At 53.4% G+C, this 17,346-nt stretch overlaps 7 protein-coding genes across 7 annotated transcripts; 3 read left to right on the top strand and 4 right to left on the bottom strand.

Moving 5' to 3' along the window:
• Positions 1-2,640: 2,640 nt before the first annotated feature.
• Positions 2,641-3,465, top strand: BROUX77_001754 (uncharacterized protein; the record flags this gene model as incomplete). The annotated part of the gene is made up of 1 exon (XM_073746218.1): positions 2,641-3,465. The coding sequence occupies one exon, from the start codon at positions 2,641-2,643 to the stop codon at positions 3,463-3,465; it is 825 nt and encodes a 274-aa protein (XP_073606836.1).
• Positions 3,466-4,255: 790 nt separating this feature from the next.
• BROUX77_001753 (uncharacterized protein) lies at positions 4,256-6,145 on the bottom strand (the record flags this gene model as incomplete). Its single annotated transcript, XM_073746217.1, has 5 exons — positions 4,256-4,594; positions 4,667-4,754; positions 4,908-5,261; positions 5,633-5,640; positions 6,134-6,145. 5 exons carry the CDS (start codon positions 6,143-6,145, stop codon positions 4,256-4,258), a joined length of 801 nt encoding a protein of 266 aa, XP_073606835.1.
• Positions 6,146-7,996: 1,851 nt separating this feature from the next.
• Positions 7,997-9,265, bottom strand: BROUX77_001752 (uncharacterized protein; the record flags this gene model as incomplete). The annotated part of the gene is made up of 1 exon (XM_073746216.1): positions 7,997-9,265. The coding sequence occupies one exon, from the start codon at positions 9,263-9,265 to the stop codon at positions 7,997-7,999; it is 1,269 nt and encodes a 422-aa protein (XP_073606834.1).
• A 1,052-nt stretch (positions 9,266-10,317) lies between these two features.
• Positions 10,318-10,864, bottom strand: BROUX77_001751 (uncharacterized protein; the record flags this gene model as incomplete). The annotated part of the gene is made up of 2 exons (XM_073746215.1): positions 10,318-10,453; positions 10,521-10,864. 2 exons carry the CDS (start codon positions 10,862-10,864, stop codon positions 10,318-10,320), a joined length of 480 nt encoding a protein of 159 aa, XP_073606833.1.
• A 1,643-nt stretch (positions 10,865-12,507) lies between these two features.
• BROUX77_001750 (uncharacterized protein) lies at positions 12,508-13,501 on the top strand (the record flags this gene model as incomplete). The annotated part of the gene is made up of 4 exons (XM_073746214.1): positions 12,508-12,564; positions 13,009-13,109; positions 13,275-13,356; positions 13,421-13,501. The coding sequence occupies 4 exons, from the start codon at positions 12,508-12,510 to the stop codon at positions 13,499-13,501; spliced, it is 321 nt and encodes a 106-aa protein (XP_073606832.1).
• Positions 13,502-13,929: 428 nt separating this feature from the next.
• On the bottom strand, positions 13,930-15,449 carry BROUX77_001749 (uncharacterized protein; the record flags this gene model as incomplete). The annotated part of the gene is made up of 2 exons (XM_073746213.1): positions 13,930-15,244; positions 15,313-15,449. The coding sequence occupies 2 exons, from the start codon at positions 15,447-15,449 to the stop codon at positions 13,930-13,932; spliced, it is 1,452 nt and encodes a 483-aa protein (XP_073606831.1).
• A 1,135-nt stretch (positions 15,450-16,584) lies between these two features.
• Positions 16,585-17,269, top strand: BROUX77_001748 (uncharacterized protein; the record flags this gene model as incomplete). The annotated part of the gene is made up of 2 exons (XM_073746211.1): positions 16,585-17,016; positions 17,126-17,269. 2 exons carry the CDS (start codon positions 16,585-16,587, stop codon positions 17,267-17,269), a joined length of 576 nt encoding a protein of 191 aa, XP_073606830.1.
• Between the last annotated feature and the right edge of the window lie 77 nt (positions 17,270-17,346).

Genomic DNA, 17,346 nt, shown 5'->3' with positions numbered 1-17,346 from the left:
AATTATTTGTGGTATCACAAGTGGAAAGGTTGTTTAAACAAGGAAGATCATCGGCCAGATTGGGGCAGGAGAGGGAGAGATGCGTGTGTGTGTGTGTCTGGGGAGATAAACGTATTATAGGAGATGGAGGACATGGCAGGGGGGAGAGAAGGAGAGAGTTGATATTGATATTGATATTGGACCTTTTTTTTTTCACAGGATGTGAAGCTTGAGATTGGAGAAGCAGAAAGATAAAAGAGGGGCTTGCGGGAAAATGGACGAAGCGGGTGAGAGCCGCGAGTTGACCGGGCAGCTGGCAGCTTCGTCGGACGGCCGGTTTCTTGTGTATGTTGTGGTGGCGATTGACTATCTATCATGGCTTTGGAACTAGCTAAGCTGGCTGGCTAGAGAAGCTCTGCCGTGGGCTGATTGATTGACAGGCCAGCGAGTGGCGTTTCTGCGGACTTGGCCGAGGTGGTGATTGACGTGCAGGATACGGGCAGGACTTGGCCAGCGAGGGGGAGGGGAGGGGGGAGAGGGTCTAGTCACTAGCAGCGGCTTCGAGGAGCAAGGCCACAGAGAGATGGCGATGGAGCTGGACAGACCCAGGCCCTGGCGTAGATGCGGACGGAGCAGGTCCGGAGGAGAGCGACCCTGGCAAGCAGCCCTGGGCCTGATCCTGGTTCTGGAGAAGAGGGGAAGGGAGCGAGGAGATGGGGTGAACTCGGTCAAAGCCGGTCTAGGGATGGGAATCCAGACAGGAACAAGGGAGATGGGAGATGGGGGATGGGGGACGAAGACGGCAAGGCAAGAGGGAGAGGCGGAGAAGGGAGAGAAAAAGAGACTGGGGACCAACAACGTTTGTAACACGGGACGTAGTGGAGTGTGGAGAGTCCTTTTTTTTTGTTTTTTTTTTTTCCCTGTAGACGACGGTCCTCTCGTGGTGCTTCATGCTCGTCAGCTACGTGTAGATCGCTAGAAGCTGGGGGAGGGTGGTAAGCCAGGCTGGGAAACAAGACGACGTGACGTGTCGGAGCAGCCATGATGTGGAAGAAGGGCCTGGGGCCGGATTTTGTGCTGCCCTTCAGAGGGAGTCTGGAGGGAGTTGAGATTTGACAGAGGATGGGATGGCGTCACACCGGGACCAAGCAAGAGACTACGTGTGGATAATGCTGCTGCTGCTGCTGCTCCAAGGCCTGTCCAGGCCGAGGCGAAGCGAAAGACTGATCTGAGCCTGGCTGTCTCTCTCGGCCAGTCCTGCTGGTGCCTGTCCTGTCCTTGCAGGCAATTTGTAATCTTTGTCGTCCAAGCCGAAGACAAGCAGGCCAGAGACCGGGTGATACGTGTGTCCGGGATATGTCGATATTACGGCCTTGTCCAGAGTGGCATGGCAACGGACAGGGCCAGAATGGGAGGGGGAGGGGCGCCAATGGTCTGGATAGACTGGACAGAAGCCCTGGGGCATTATCAAGGACCAGTTCAGCTAGCTCCAGCCGTGGGGGCGGGGGCCGCCTTTGTTTTGCTGTTTTGAGCGTGGCGGTTATGGCTGTCAGACAATCCTGCGAGCTAGCGATGTAGTGATAGTTAACTAGTTTGCTGCAGAAGCTTGCCTGTAGTGTAGTTCTTGGTGTTTTAGTGCCTGGTCACCGGCCCAGCGCTGAAAAAAACGGCTGGATGTGGACAGATGCTAGTGCTGGCGTCGCGCTGTGTGCAGCCGTGGATAGCGCATCCCTCAGGCCACCAGGCCCAGTGGCCGGCCCTGGAGACAAGTGATATAGTTAAGCATTAAGTAGCTACTGGCCTAGTGGCTCTCACAAAAAACGTGCTGGCTAATATCGCGGCATCTTTAATTTTTTTTATTGCCGTTCTTTTTCTTTTTTCAGCTCAATCTCCGTCACAATAGGAAAAAAAAAGAACCTCCCCCCTCTCCTCCCGGCCCTCAAGCAACAGCTCAAGGCAAAGATCTTTGGGCTGGTCTCTTATTTTCGTTTCACTCACCCACTCTCTCTCTCTCGTCTTCCCTGTGCCGCCGTCCCCTGCTCGTTGTCTCTTTTTCTTTCTTTGCAGGGCCCCCCTCCTAAAACCCCAATGAGCGATCCAAATACATCCAGCACAATCCCATTGATTGAATCACAGCACAGCAACGCCGATATATGCAGCAGGACAGAGCCCAACAAAGCCCAAGACTCGGACTTGACCTCGCCGCTCACATCTCGCTCCCTTGGCTGTGCGACTCTGCCGTAGTCCCATGTTTATTAAAGACGCACGCTTTATGGTTTTTTACTCTTGCGGCGAGAAAGATACAAATACTGACTGCCACTCCTCTGCGGACGCCTCCTTTACCTTCTCGACGTCCTCTCTCCTCCAGCTCATATATTACCAGCTGCTATTGCATACCCTCCTCTTGTTCTTTTTTTTCTCACCGACACCTCGTCCTGCCTTTTCTTCCCGCCATTTGCCTGCCATCTGTGCGTCCTGGCTGTCTGTCTGTCTGTGTCTGCTGCATCGACCGCTGGCTGGATTGTCCGTCGCTACTTGGACATTAGAGTGGTACCGCCATCCTCTGTACCATACTATACTTATACTGTACACTCTAAAACCTAAAACTACATCACGACGACCTACGAGATCAACGACTTGCCTGCTGCCGCCCGTCTCACAATGTCCATCTACCTCTCCCCGGCACAACTCCAGTGCATCCACATCTGGCGCAACGAAGTCCACCGCTCGTGCCCCGTCCCCACCGCCAGACCAACCGCCTCAATACCACCACGGAGCAGCGCCGGCTCTCTCACATCCACCACCACCACCGCCACCACCGCTGCCGGCCCGCCACTCCCCGGCACCGCCAGCCTCTTCCACGCCCTCACCATCGCCCTGCAGCCCAGCCCGCCGCTCGACATGCACGCCCTGATCGAGCAGCCGCGCCGCAACAGCCGCTGGCGCCGCTGGCTCAACCTGCCACCCAAGCCGCAGCACACAAACATGTACACCAACGCCGCGCCGCCGCTCAACGTCTCGCTGCACGCCCCGCTCGACCAGTTCCCCGACCTTGCCCCGCCCGCCTCCGACAACGCCCCGCCCAGCCTCAACGCCCCGTCAGCCCCGCGCTCGCGCATTGACTCGCCCGCCGGCGCTGACGCCGGCGGCAGCACCGACGTCGACGCTCTTGGCCCAGATGAAAAAAACCCTCTCCCTCTCCCCCTCCCCGCACACTCGGACGACGACTCGGACGACACCTACTCTGACTCCAGCGCCGGCCGCCCCGTCAAGGGCTCGCGCATCATCCAGGAGAAGCAGGCCCGCCTGCTTAGCGCCCAGAAACTCCTGCTCAAGACGCAGCGCCTGGCGCTCGAGCGTCTCGAGGCCGACTCCAACGCCAAAGCTGACCTCGACTTGCCGCCCGCTGCCGCCGCCGCCGCGCCAGACAAGACCCCGTTGCAGGTCCTCCCGCCCCTGCAGACGACGCCGTTTATTGTGCTGTAGCGCCCGGGGCTTCAGCAGACCGCTACCACCCCTCTGCTGCCCCCCCCCCCCCCCCCCCCAAGTCTCTTTGCCGCTGGCCAGAGATACATGCCCATATGCTCTTGGCGGCAATGTCCATACCATATACATTTCTCTAGCCCCATCTCGCTTCTTGCTCTCTATTAGACCGTCCACACCTCCACAACCGTCTCTCCCCTGTCAATTATACCTACATACACACATGTTATCTCTCTCACTCTTAGCTCTGCATCATTTTCCTTTGTCATGACCTTTTTTTTTTTCTTCTTTTTTTTTGTTGTTGTTTCGTTCCCCTGTCCATCCTCTCATCTTCATCCCATCTTTCATCTTTTGTATGTACGACGGCTTCACTTCATCTCCAGCGCGGCGTTTTACTGTATCCCTTTTGTTTTTCTCTTCCCATTCCTCCCTCTCCTTGAAAAAACACCTGCCTCCCTCCCCACGGCTCCTCCTTTCTCTCTAATTATCCCTCTTGATAGACCAATAAACACTAGTCACTGCTATCAACAAATCCATGCACACATACATACTTTGCAGCTCCGTGTCTCTTTGAAACACATAACATAAGCGCCCCGTCTCTTTGTCACTTTCTCTCTTCATTACACACCATGATGTCACTCTACATGGTCGTTTTTGCTTGGTGCAAGTTCATTTCATTTGTTTGAATTTAATCGAGGAAGAGAGATTTAGGGTCATGTGAACGGAACTAAAGCCGCTAAATGGGGAATATGTAAACGAGAAGACAAAGAAAAAAACAAGCACAAACAACTGTTTACGAAGCAGCAGCGGGAGCAGTCTCCTCCTTGGCCTCAGCAGTCTCGGGCGAGGCCTCGGCCGCCTTGTCGCCAGTCTCGGGCTCAGCACCGTCCGACGAGGTCCACAGAGTCAGGTTATCGCGGAGCAGCTGCATGATCAGGGTGCTATCGCGGTACGACTCCTCGGACAGAGAGTCAAGCTCGGCAATGGCGTCGTCAAAGGCCTGCTTGGCCAGATGGCAAGCGCGGTCGGGAGAGTTGAGAATCTCATAGTAGAAGACCGAGAAGTTGAGGGCAAGACCCAGGCGGATGGGGTGGGTGGGCGTCAGCTCAGTCTGGGCGACATCGGTGGCGCTCTGGAGACGAGATAAAAGAGAATGGTTAGTAAATGTTAAGCTTCCAAGTGTATTCTTTAATAGGCGGCTCACCTTGTAGGCCTCGTGGGCAGCAGTGGCAGCACCCTTGCGCTTCTCGCCAGAGGCGAACTCGGCCAGGTAACGGTGGTAGTCACCCTTCCTGTATTCATGAGAAAAGAGTTGTGTCCGTTAGCACATGTGTTCATTTTTGTCTCTAGTTTCTTTTAGGCCTGAGACACCCACGCCTCGGCACCATCATGATCATAGAGGATAAAAATGGGCCTCTAAGGCGTTTTGGCATGGCAAAACTTACATCTTGTGGTAGAAAACTTTGGACTCGCCGGTGGCGGCGTTGGGAATCAGGAACTCGTCGAGCACGTCCAGGACATCCTGGCACACCTTCTCGAGCTCCAGCTCAATCTTGGTGCGGTAGTCACGGATGACACTGACGTGCTTCTCAGAGCCCTTGGACTCCTCCTTCTGCTCAATGGAGGAGATGATGCGCCAGCTGGCGCGGCGGGTGCCGACGACGTTCTTGTAGGCAACACTCAGCAGGTTACGCTCATCGACAGTGAGCTCGCCGCCCAGCTTGGCGACCTCCTTCATGTAGCTGACCATCTCATCGTAACGCTCGGCCTGCTCGCACAGACGGGCGAGGAAGGTCTTGCTGTAGGGGAGTTAGCAACTTGGTCTTGTGGTGACATTGGTTGGCCGACTCAATTCCACCGAACATGACTCCCGCCCTGCTTGTCTCCGAAGCTGCCTCTCTTTTCGTACAGCTACACCAGGCGATGGTTGTCGGGTACTAGCGCATCGGTTGGTATTACGCGTTGTTTAGGCCGACCAAAAAGGCGGGGAAAAGGGAAAGCTTTCTAGGGAGCCTAATTATCGCGATAACACCTGTGCAGTGACACGGTACGAAGAAGAAAAAGAAAAAAAGAGGAGCTCCAAATCCAAGTCAGAGAGGTACTTGTTCAGGTGTGGAAGAGCATTGGCAGTGAAGAAATGGCATGTTTGTTTTTAGAGACTCTGACAAACCTTTCGCGCTACAAGGAGAGATGGCAAAGTTAGTAAGCTATTGCAAAGTTCGACAGGTGGGCACGTGTTTGTTTGGCAGTGATGCATAATTGAGGGGCAGTCGGCCTAGCCGCAACCACAAGCAGCAAAATCACCGGCCATGGCTTGAGTGGCGTGAGAGTCGGAGATAACGACAACGTAGAGGCACACAAGGGGTTTTATGAACAGCTAACCACAGTACGCAGGCATGTTGTCTGGTAGATGGCAAACGTATATCCCGAGCGCCATGGTCACATCAGCCATGAAGCGGGGAGCCATGCAATCGCAGCACACGCATTTGGATGTCGGCACAGAGCTCGATTGCAGCCAGTATCAACGACGACAGCTCCGGAAAGGCAGAACAGGGTTGGCCAAGCCGAAGCCGCAAAGGAGGGGCGGTGATGTGATGGCTGTGGTGTTGGGCAACCGGTTGGAGCCAGGTGATAGGAGAGCAACAAGGAGCATGGAGCATAACGGACTCACCTCAGTAGCCATTGTGGATGTGTGTGTGTGTGGTTGGTTGGGGGGAGATATCGTGGAACGGAATTGAAAGTGAGGACTAGAGGACAGGAAAAGAAGAAGGCCTGGGCTTCATAAAACGGAGGTGAAGAGGAAGAAAGCTTGGTTGGGTACTTAGGATTGGGAAAGTTGAGTTGGGTGGAGAGGCAGAGGGAAAGGGAAGAAAAAAAAGGGAAGGGAGAAGTAGAAGAGGGAAGGGCGGAAAGGGGAGGAAAGAAGAGAGGGAAAAAAGGAAGGCCAGGAATGGTGAGGAAAGAAAGGGACAGAAAACAGAAAGCAGCAGTTGCCAGTTTCCAGTAGCCAGCAGCCAGTAGTAGGTAGCCTTTCCACTCCTACGAGGAGGGGCGGTACAAACCGCCCATCTGATGCCCAAAAAAAAAAAGGGGGCGTAGTGCGTAGTGCCAGATTGCGACCTCTAAAGGCAGTAGAGTAGAGCACGCAATAAGATAGGGCATGAACTGATGGCAACAGCGTGGTTGATTGGCAGCTGCCTGGCTAAAATAGTGCCTGAAGATGGTGCTCTAGGGCACCAGCTATAGGGCGCAAGCTCTACTCTGTCTCCTTAGATCGTGAGTTTGTGAGGGCATGCAGCCACAAGAAGCCCAGTATCACGTAGTTGACTATGTAGTTGCTGGTGCTTGGGATGGTTATTTGCACATAAAATCAAGTCTTGCAACATCACTACTATTAGTATCTACACTACACTGGCTCTCTTGGGGGCTACCACCTTCAATAAGGCCACCTTCGTTCCCTCCTCCCTCTCTGCCTCCTCCAGCTGTGACGTCCGTGGCTGAAATTATCATCGGCTCAACCCCTCCCCTCCTTCTCCCAAAGCTTCTGGTTCCCTGGATAGCGCTGTATATTGTACCTGTATAGTACGTACTGTTGTACGTACAGCAATTGGCCCTGGTACACAGGTACACAAGTCCGAGTACGCACAGTCGATTGGTTCCAGGTGCAGTCTGGGCTCTGACATTTGGGACCGCTTCGATTTTACTTTGGCACCTACCATACCAGACTCCTGGAGCGGGGCTGTTTGATCATGATTGCTGTGTTCCTGCCTGCAACGGATCCCCTGGTTGAGCCCGTGCCAGTTACGAAGATAAAGTCAAAGCCAGCCAGCCAGTATGTGTTTTAGTATACAGCCTACAGCCTAAAGCCTACAGCCTACACCAGTCACAGGAAAAGAACCAAAGCAGTGTAAGCGCCACCTCGACTGTGATTCTGCCCGAGTCCATCCAAGCCCAGCTATGCTTCCTGTAGTCATCCCCTCCACTAATCCCTCTGCCGCATCTCCCTCTGATGTTCACGTCGGTTCCTCGTCAACCACAACTCTCACTTGCATGTTTGATTACGCTCCCTTCTCTCCAGGCGGTGGGTGTCGTTAGTCAGCCCCAGAACTTGAAAACTTGACTTGTAACACACACAATCCCTACTCCTACTACGACACCCGTTCCCATTACAACCTGTCCTCAGCCTCAATTGTGGGTTGGGAAGGGGGAAGAGGGAGGAGGGAGGGGTACATATAAACAGGCATCTATAGGCATGGTATCTCATAGGCTCACAGGTGCATTGGAAAGGCCAAGGCCATCCCATCCATACCCACGCTCTCTCAACTTTGAGTTTGCAGGCAGCGTTGCATCAGCGCAAATCCGGCTTGGAAACTTGCTTGTGACAAGGCAGCATCAGCATCATCAACACGGCATAAGGCTGTAGTAACTACAAGTACACTGCTATCCTGTTCAACCAATAAACATGCATAAAGTAACCTGATCACGACTCATTAAATGTCCAGTTTTTCCTCCAAGTCAACCGCCCGCTAATTAGCTACAACTCATCGTTGTCTTCTGCCAAATCATACCTGTGCTTATCCCAGTCCCCAAAACCGCCCCCTGGCACGCATAGGCCCAATCTCCAGAAATAGTCGCGATGCGCAAAGAAGAGCTCCCACAGCTTTGGTATCTCAAGTCCAAAAGCCTTAGCCTTTGCCTGCAACTTGCGCCTGTTCTCCAGTGTCCAACTCCTGGCATCCTTGGGCACAACCAATCCCTCGCTGCTCCTAGGCTCCTCCACCCGAGCCAAGGTGCTCTCGCTCGCGCTCTCCTCGTCGCCTGCTATACATGCGGGGTCGGATGGGCCCAAGCATGACTGCACGTCGCCAAGGTCGGGGTACAAGTCCAACTTTGAAATGAATATCTCGCCCGAGTGTGCGCGATAGCCCCATTGCGATGGCGGCAACAGGGGCACCGGGTCGTTTGCGTGAGTGACGCGGCGGAACATCCAGTTCCCGGCATCAGAGGCATCTACAGCACTGCCATTTAAGCCAAACACCTCATCGAAAAACTCTGCCACCCCTTCATTTCCCACACGGGGCTCTCCAAAAGTTGTCACTAGCAAGTCGTCCCAGCCAAGCCCAACCTTGAGCTCGGCCGCAGCCAATGCCGCGACCGCGCCGCCCAAGCTGTGGCCTACCAGGTGGATCTTGTACGTGGGGAATTTTTCACGCAGAGACTTCAACTCCGGCACTACAATGCGCCGGGCGTTCTTCCACGAAGAAAAGAACCCAGAGTGCACTGTGCAGTTGTTGCACTTGTATTCGTGTGCCTCTCTATCCCGGCCGTCGTCCGGGACTGGGTATGGGGTATAGTCCTGTGGCACTGTCGTCAAGTCAACCACCGTATTAGTGATGCTGTATGTCCCTCGGAATGCCACGATGATGCCTGGATTGGGCCCGTGGTCCAAGGCAATATACCCACAGCTATCACTCATCAGTATCCCCGTATTCCACGTTTTTATCAGCTCCAGAGCGGGGAAGTCCCGGCACCGGTTTGCGCAGATAAATGGCTTGCTGACGCCTGTCGTCCCCACACAATAGCTTATGTCAACTAACCGCGCCATCCGCTCTAGTGACGCGAAGAGATCAAGCGATATCTGCCGCGTTGACTTGGAGCTGCGTCTTGTCTCCAGTGAGGCATCTGGTAATTGCAGTAAGCGGCTGCTGGTCGTTACTTGGCTGTCGAGTTCGTGATGGGCTGTCAGCACAGAATGAGGATAGGCCAATAACAGCCCCAGTGAAAAGGCAAAGGACAGCTTCATTTTGGGCATGTGTGTTCGATGTCTCGGCCAGTGTCTAGTAGACTGCTGTATTGGAAATTTGCTAGAAGAAGAAAAAAAACGTATTCACAGCAATATGTTGAGATGGCCCTGCGCAGTAAAGGACTGGCCGGTCTTGAATGGAGGTTGGAACAGGAAAAAAGCTGACGATGGTATGAGAATGTATCGCGCTTCCTCAAACAGAAGGGACGCGACACGGTTATATTTAGTGCCAAAGTATGTGCTTGTGTGGTTCTTGCAATTAGCTACGAGTCATTTGACTTGACACTTTGTCACATGCACAAAAAACGACGATCTGTTGGCATTTTATGAGAATCGTGCCTCACTTTTGTCGCAGCGTTTTTTTTTTGCGTTGGGGTAAAAAAAGGGAAAAAGAACAAATTGAAATGCTAGGAAGCCCAACCCGCTGACGAGGTCATTCAGTAAGTCTGTGGTCTTGATGAGCATATCTTTATACTTTTGACTCATTGCTTGCTGTCTTGCCTCACAGGCTAAAACAATGTGTACGCCAGTGTGGTCTAAGAAAGAGAGGACGAGTCTAGTGTTAGTTATTTGTGGCAGTTCTTATATGACGTAGGCCAGTGGGCAAGACTCGTTTTATTCGCTGTTGACCCTTCACTAAATAAAAAGTCCATACATTATCAATCTTGGAGCACTTCTTTGGCAAATTGGATAGCGCTTTGTTTTTGAGCACGGAGTCAAGAACTTTGGTAATCACAAGCCATAGGGTTTAAGGGTTAGTGAATGCACGAGTCGCCTGCTCAAAGCTTTCAACATCACATCACATCACGCTGTATTTAAGAATCCACACTGCAAGTACCACTCCTCTTACTCACGAGATGAAGTCATATTAGATATTATTTATTAGATGCAAGATGTATGCGCTGTATGGAGAGTGGAGGCTGAGTACAGCAAAGTCTCCACCCCAACTTTTCCCTTTTTTTGCAAGATGTGAACCCAAAGCAAAACCCCCACCCATTTGTATGATTGATATGTATGATAAAGACGTCATGACTGTAGCTCCTTATGAGGCCTCACGAGGACTTGGCAGCAGGCGAAATACTCGAGAAAACACCGTTGATCTGAGCTTGTACGCACTGCTTGTCCGAGCCATCGCCCGAGCATGAAGGAGCGGGGCGGACACTGCCGCTTGCCTCGTAAGAGGGCGAACTGTTGATTAAGGTTAGCATGGTCGGTGACTTGGAAAGATGCTAATATCAAGTATTTGGAAACTTACCCATCTTGAATGCAAGTCTTCTGGACCATGGCTAGTCGACCAGAGCTGTAGATGAACTGAACCAGCGGGTCATCACAGGCCCAGCGGTTGGTACGCCCGGGAATAGTAACAGGAACTGTTGAAGGGTCGTACGAGCAATTGATATTGGCGGAAAGAGTTCCAGATGATGAGAAAGACGTGTACTTGAAGGCGAGCGCACTATAAGAGGAGCCGTTATCGCTAGAAGTACCAGCAAAGTCGGTAATAGCGTACTTGGTAGGCAGAGTATCGCTAGAACAGTTGGTCTGTCTGGGCACAGCAGACGCCAAAACGGCCGGGGCAAGAAGGAAAAACTTGGTAAGCATGATGAAAGAGTGATAGGAAGTAATGAGCTGAGGCGAGTGCAGTGGTAGAGAGGAGTTTTCGATCTAAGGTTTAGAGAGAACGACCTTGAAGATATGGGACTGGTTGATGTAGGATAAATCGGGATATGAACTAGGAAGCTGACTGGTTTATATAGACATTAAATGCGTAGGAAATGTGTGAGAATTATGCCATTCATATCCGAGATGGCCGACACGATGAAAGTCAGTACGACCGAAAACATACATTTGCCTTCTCTTTCAGCATGACATCGGAGAAATTCAGAGCCTTGGTCGATCCTCTGGATGGCGAAAGGGCATGGAACAACGTCGGGCCGCCGCCCAAGTTCCGCACTTGGCCACTGAGATCAGCAAAGGATGAGGCTGGAGAGTGGGCGCCGAACCACATAGCAGCCAGTAGCTAACAGCCAACAGACAGCCTCAAGCCGCCTGCATAGATACGATTCGCGATACGACAAGACACAGAAATTCCTTGTAAAAGGTAGGATTTAAACGAGACGAAACGGGAAGACGCATCGGCGTGGTGTACATGTACACATAGAAGAGGCCGTGTTCCCGAACAAAGTCAAGTCAAGTCTTTGCAACAGCCGTGTCATGTAGTAGCCGAAGGGAAGCTCCATGTAGGTATACAGGTTTATGTTGAAAGCGTTTATACTTGCACTTGTCGATAGGGGAGCTAGCCAAGGCCAAGGATTGTGCTTCCGCCATCCCAAGCAACTCCGGCGTTCTGGCCGCCTTCTGGGCCTCCCTCAAAGTCTAAAGAAACTTGGGCCACTACCATGTTGTGGATCCCCCGACGCATTGCCATCAACGACAGATGAAGGTATGCGGGTGTCTGCGCTCTTCTGACCTCCTATTCTGATCCCTTGGGCTGGAGCTGGGACTGGACAGCAGTGGCGACGCACGCAACCGGTTGGCCAGGCGCGATACGCCGTTTATTCTATCACGTCGTACTGATCAACGGCGGCTCCATGAGCACAGCCTGAGGTTTGGCACAGGACGTCGTTATCCGAGCCCAAAGGCGACAGAGTGGTACAGCACAGGACCCCATTTACGAATGTACTAAGACACTGTCGGAAGAGCGACGACGAACTGAGCTGTCAATGAAACCATTGTTACTAAATAGCTTTCTGTCATTTGTTGGCATGTCTCGTAGTCGATCAAACATGTAATGAAGACTTGAGAGAAATTCGGATGAGCACAATAGAGGTCAGCTGGTCGTTTTCGTCAAAGGCGGCAGAGGATTTGTATTTGCGTCGTTGACATTCGAGTGCTGCTTCTGATCGGTGTTTCTCGTCTAACCGGCAATACAGCACATCTAGGGAGTGTCAAAACGGCAGTGAGAAAGCTGGCCAATGATAGAGATTGGTTTAGCCCCACTATTAAGACTCCCATGACCCTATAACGCCACATTTGTCTTGGCGACCGCCACATTTATAGCCCCGGGGTCACGTGTGCCCACAAATCAATCAATTTGGTTTTGGACTCAGACCCACAATTTTGGATTGGAACCTTTTTTTTTTTTTCGAGGCATAGTGACTATTGCAGAATTTCGTTCTGGGTTTGGAAAATAGTTTTTGTTAACCACATCGACATCTTCTCCGGTTCGACGGCACATCATCACAATGTCTAAGGAGGCTTCCATCCGCACCGGTCTGGCCGTTGGCCTGAACCATGGTCACGTACGTGTCGAAGTCTCACCTCTTGGAGGATCTCTGCAGCCCACCTCCGCTTGTGCTGTTGCCGCTGGTTGATGGCTTTCCACCACAACAAATGCCCCCCCCCCCCCCCCTCTTGCAAGCGAAATCTTGGTCGAGGTGGCATTAGGAACTCAAACAACCAGAGGCACCAGTCACAATAGCAAGACAACCGAATCAAACACACCGAATCAAGAAAACAACACGACGAGCAATAACGACAAAGCCTGTCCGATGAGCCAATTCAACACCTTCCACAGCCGATGAAAACCTATAAACGGTATATTAAACTGTGGTGTGTGGCTCTTCAAACAAGGTAGTTCTTATCTGCTTCTCCGACAATTTGTTGATTCGGTGTGCCGATTCGTCTGTCTCTGCTCTGGGCTATCTCAACGCAGAAGATGGACGCTGACTCGACGGCTCATATAGAAAACCACCCCCCGTGTTCAGAAGGCCCGCATCTCCCGCACCAAGGGTCATCTGAGCAAGCGCACCGCTTTCGTCCGTGACGTCGTCAAGGAGGTTGCTGGGTAAGTTCTTCTTCCTTCTTGTGGTATACTAACATGAATAACATTGGGCATGGAGGCCCGATGAGCTTGTCTCATGGGTCCGTCGTTCGACCAGTGTTATTTCAGATACCATCTTCCACCATTGAAATGCTCAAGTCTTTGCTAACACTGCGCTTTTTTTTACAGTCTGGCTCCCTACGAGCGCCGCGTTATCGAGCTGCTGCGCAACTCCAAGGACAAGCGTGCCCGCAAGCTTGCTAAGCGGAGAGTCAGTCTACCCCAACCACATACCTTGCCCCAGAGAACACCAATACTAACACATGCCACTACAGCTCGGAACTTTCGGCCGTGCCAAGAAGAAGGTCGACGAGATGACCCGCGTCATCGCCGAGGCCCGCCGTGTCGGTCACTAAATGCAGTTTCCTACCGTTTCTGAAGTTCTCTTTTAACGAACAGTATGAAGAGATGACCTTGGAAGGGGACATTCATAAAATGGGTTAATAAAACTGGGAATGACAGCACACAAAGCCAATCAAAAAAAAAGTTATCTGCAATTGTGTTGAAGACTTGTGACAGTCAATGATTTACCCACCGAGTCTTGGTGGTAATGTGACAATGTGATGTTGAACTTTTGTGTGTCCCATCTGCTGAATAATGGCTCATTCTAGGTTGTTCATTTTGGTCGTACAAGTACTTTGTCCTTGATCTAGGCTAACTAAGTGTTTCTTGTCGGGAATAGGCACTCCAACTTCGTAACCTACTATGCTATGTATGTATGTGTATGTGTAAATTCATGGCTCAACGGCTCACCCACCCTCTCCCCCAGCCGCTCCAGCGCCCTCTACTTCTTTCCAGGCAACTTAAGCCACTTGGGCACCTTCTTCACGCCACTGCTCTCCTTTTTCAGGGGCTCAACGACGGGCAGCTTCTGCTCGTCCTGCTCGTCCTCTGGCGCCTCCTTGGGCCGGGGCACCACGATTTCGCGGGCCTGCAGGGCCGCCTCCGTCTTGAGGAAGGCCTTTGCGCGGACATCTCTGGGCACCGCGTCATCCCAAAGCAGGGTGACGACGACGCCGCCAGCCGGGAGCTTGTACCCGGCAATGAGGCGCTTCTCGTCGTCGCGGATAGCCTGGCGGCCGGGCATCATGACGAGGCGGAAGGCGAGCGTGGGGTCAGCCATTTGTCTGCGCACGGCGGCGTGTAGCATGGCGCCGGTGGCGTTGGCGTCCCAGTTCCACTGGGCTGAGGAGTTGTCGGGGAAGCGCACGCGCGTGGACGTGCGGGTCACGGCGGCCTGTCTGGCGGCCTGGTCTGCAGCCTTTTGCTCGAGCTCGCGGTCGGAGAGTAGGCGCTTGTTGTGTGTTTGGCTGAGCAGCTGGGCCTGGTGGGCTTGGGCGTGGGCGATGGTCGGGATGAAGTCGGCTTCGTTAACATGCATGCGCGCGGCGGCGGGCGTGGACGAGGCGGGCGCGGAGAAGATGGTGACGGGCTGGAGGGCATCGGCATGCGGTGGGTGTGGGTTGGTGTCTGGGTCATCGTGTGGTCCTGGTCGGGTGGTGGGAGGTTCTTGGAGGGCGTCGTCTACCGTGGGAGTGTCCTGAGTTTCTGGGGCAGGTGTATCCTTGGGCGCAGTCTGGCCTTGTTTTTCAGCGGCCTGATCAAATTCATTTTCAGCGGTTTTGAAAAACGCGCTGATCTCTTCAATGGCAGAGAAGAGCGGCTGGTCTGTGACCTTGAACGACAGACGCATGAGGACGTTTCCCGAGTTGTACCCCAGCTGCGACAGGGTCTTTTGGAAATCCGCGAAGGACGCAAACTCGCGGCCCATGATGTTAAGTACAGGCATCTCATAGTACAGCTGCCCGGCGCCGCTGGTAACGCTGCTCGGCGAGCCGCGGTCGGTGATTCGCAGGCTGCGGCCCTGGCTGGCGGGCCCGCTCTCTATCTGCCGGAGGACTTGCCATAGCGTGAGCGTGCTGGGGAACTTGGAGATGATGCGACCAGCAGGAATCTGCGTGCTCTCGGGGTGGGGCAGCTGCACGGCCACGGTCACGGCAGACGGTGTCTTGGACTTGAGGACCAGTTCGAGCTTGGCGCCGCCGGCGAGCTTGGACTGACGAAAGGGCAGTGACAGATCGACGAGCTTTTGGTTGTGTCTAGAGGCTACTGGTTAGCCTCGGTGTGGCAGACGGAACAAGGCAACAAAAGGGTCTTTTTTTCGTACCTGAGCTGATACTTGTCGCTGGGGATGTTGAACTTCTGGCACGCCTCGGCCAGCACATCTGAAAGATAGGTGCCAGGCGTCACTTTGATCTGGGTACGCTTCAAGTCGGAGCCCAAGACCCAAACGTTGGAAGACATCGAAGCGGGCGTGTGGCGTGACCAAGACACAGATTGAGGGCGTGGGTATGGCGAGAAATACCGTGGTCCTACAGGCAATCCGGGGTACGGTCACGATACTAAGTGGGAGTGGTGTTGTGCTCTGTGTGTGAAGCTGAAGAGCGCTGGCTTCTTAGGGAATGCGTCTGGCGACTTTGGCTGCGAGAGGCTCCAGCAACAAGAAGCTGTAAAGAGCAATCAATCTTATAAATCAAAACACTGCGATGCCTCAATTAGCGCTGCGGCTGTTGACACCTGAAGCCTGGGCACAAGCCAGTCCCGATATTGATGCTTCTTTTACTTCCATGTAGACTTGGTCGCTGGAGAAGGAAGCCCCACTTGGCTTAAAGCCGTCCAAGTACCCGGTACCTCCCATCTCAACACAGCCAAGCGGCAAAACCAGCCGCCGGCCAGGTACCCCCTACCCAGCTGTCCAGAAGCGCAGGCATCCAGCGTACGTTGGTGTTCCCAAGCTGGCAAGCAAGCAAGCCAAGCTCTGGCCAATGAACGAGCCGGCTGTGGTTCTGCCGAGGATCAGCCGGCGGTCCACGCAGGTCCGTCTGCCTTGGTTTTTGGCGTCAAGCTTCGGCCAGAATGCTAGCAGCCCTGCTCTGCTAGCGGGAAAGGCCATAGAGCAACATCACCGCCGCATCATAGGAACTTGTGTCTATTGCCCTGCTCTTGGTTTTTTTTTTCTCTTTTTTTTGCCTGTCTGCCATTGACGCAACGTCCTCTTCGCTCGCTCGCTCGGTCTCTGATCGCTTGATTCCGTGTTTCTGGCTTCTGAGTTATCCTATTCGTCTTGACACAAGCTCCCCATCATCATGGTAAGACAGCCAGCCAGCCCTCCGTCGACTCTGAGCTCAATTCGCAGCTGGAAATCCTCTCTCCAAGAGCCACACCATTCTCTCATTTTTCAGCCATGAATGCTAACTCTCCTCTGCTCGGCTTTAGTCGTCGCCCTTCTCGATAAGTTCGTCGTCCCCAAGTCCAAGCTCTCCTACCTGCGTCCATCCATCCCTCCCTCCCACACCTACACACACACACTTCCTGAAGCACTGGCCCTTTGAATCCGACCTTGTCTAACCTCTCTACAGACGGTGGCGCCTGCGTGGCCATGGTCGGCAAGGACTGCGTAGCCATTGCCTGTGATCTGCGCCTGGGTCTGCAGGCCCTGACGGTGTCCAACAACTTCCCCAAGGTCTTCCAGTTCGGCGACGTTTTCCTCGGCCTAACAGGCCTGGCCACCGATGTCAACACCGTCAGCGACCTCTTCCGCTACAAGACCAACATGTACCGCCTGCGCGAGGAGCGCAACATTGCCCCGCGCACCTTTGCCAACATGGTCAGCTCGTCACTCTACGAGCGCCGCTTCGGCCCCTACTTTGTCAGCCCCGTCGTCGCCGGCCTCGACCCCAAAACTGGCTGCCCCTTCATCTGCGGCTTCGACAGCATCGGCTGCATCGACTTTGCAAAGGACTTTATCGTCTCGGGCACCGCGTCCGAGCAGCTGTTTGGCATGTGCGAGAACCTGTGGGAGCCCGATCTGGTACGTCTCTCTTTCCCATACACACCCCCACGCTTCTTTTCCCTCTCGATTCTATTCTTCAGCCCGCTAACTGCCTTTCCCTTCCTTTTTTTCTGTCTCTCTCTAATAGGCTCCCGAAGACCTATTCGAGACCGTGTCGCAGGCCATGCTCAACGCCGTCGACCGCGACGCCCTGGCCGGCTGGGGTGCACATGTGTACATTATCGAGAAGGACAAGGTGACCTTGAGATTACTCAAGAGCAGACAAGACTAACTGGGCCTGATAACGCATGGGGAGACACTACAGAGAAATACGGAGGGGGACGGGGGGATCTTTATCGGCTGGTGAAA

The sequence above is a fragment of the Berkeleyomyces rouxiae genome (assembly GCF_048999995.1).
Source record: "Berkeleyomyces rouxiae strain 22BRR77 chromosome Unknown BrBRR77_ptg000002l, whole genome shotgun sequence".
NCBI lineage: Eukaryota > Fungi > Ascomycota > Sordariomycetes > Microascales > Ceratocystidaceae > Berkeleyomyces > Berkeleyomyces rouxiae.
This window is presented reverse-complemented; position numbering and strand designations above follow the sequence as displayed.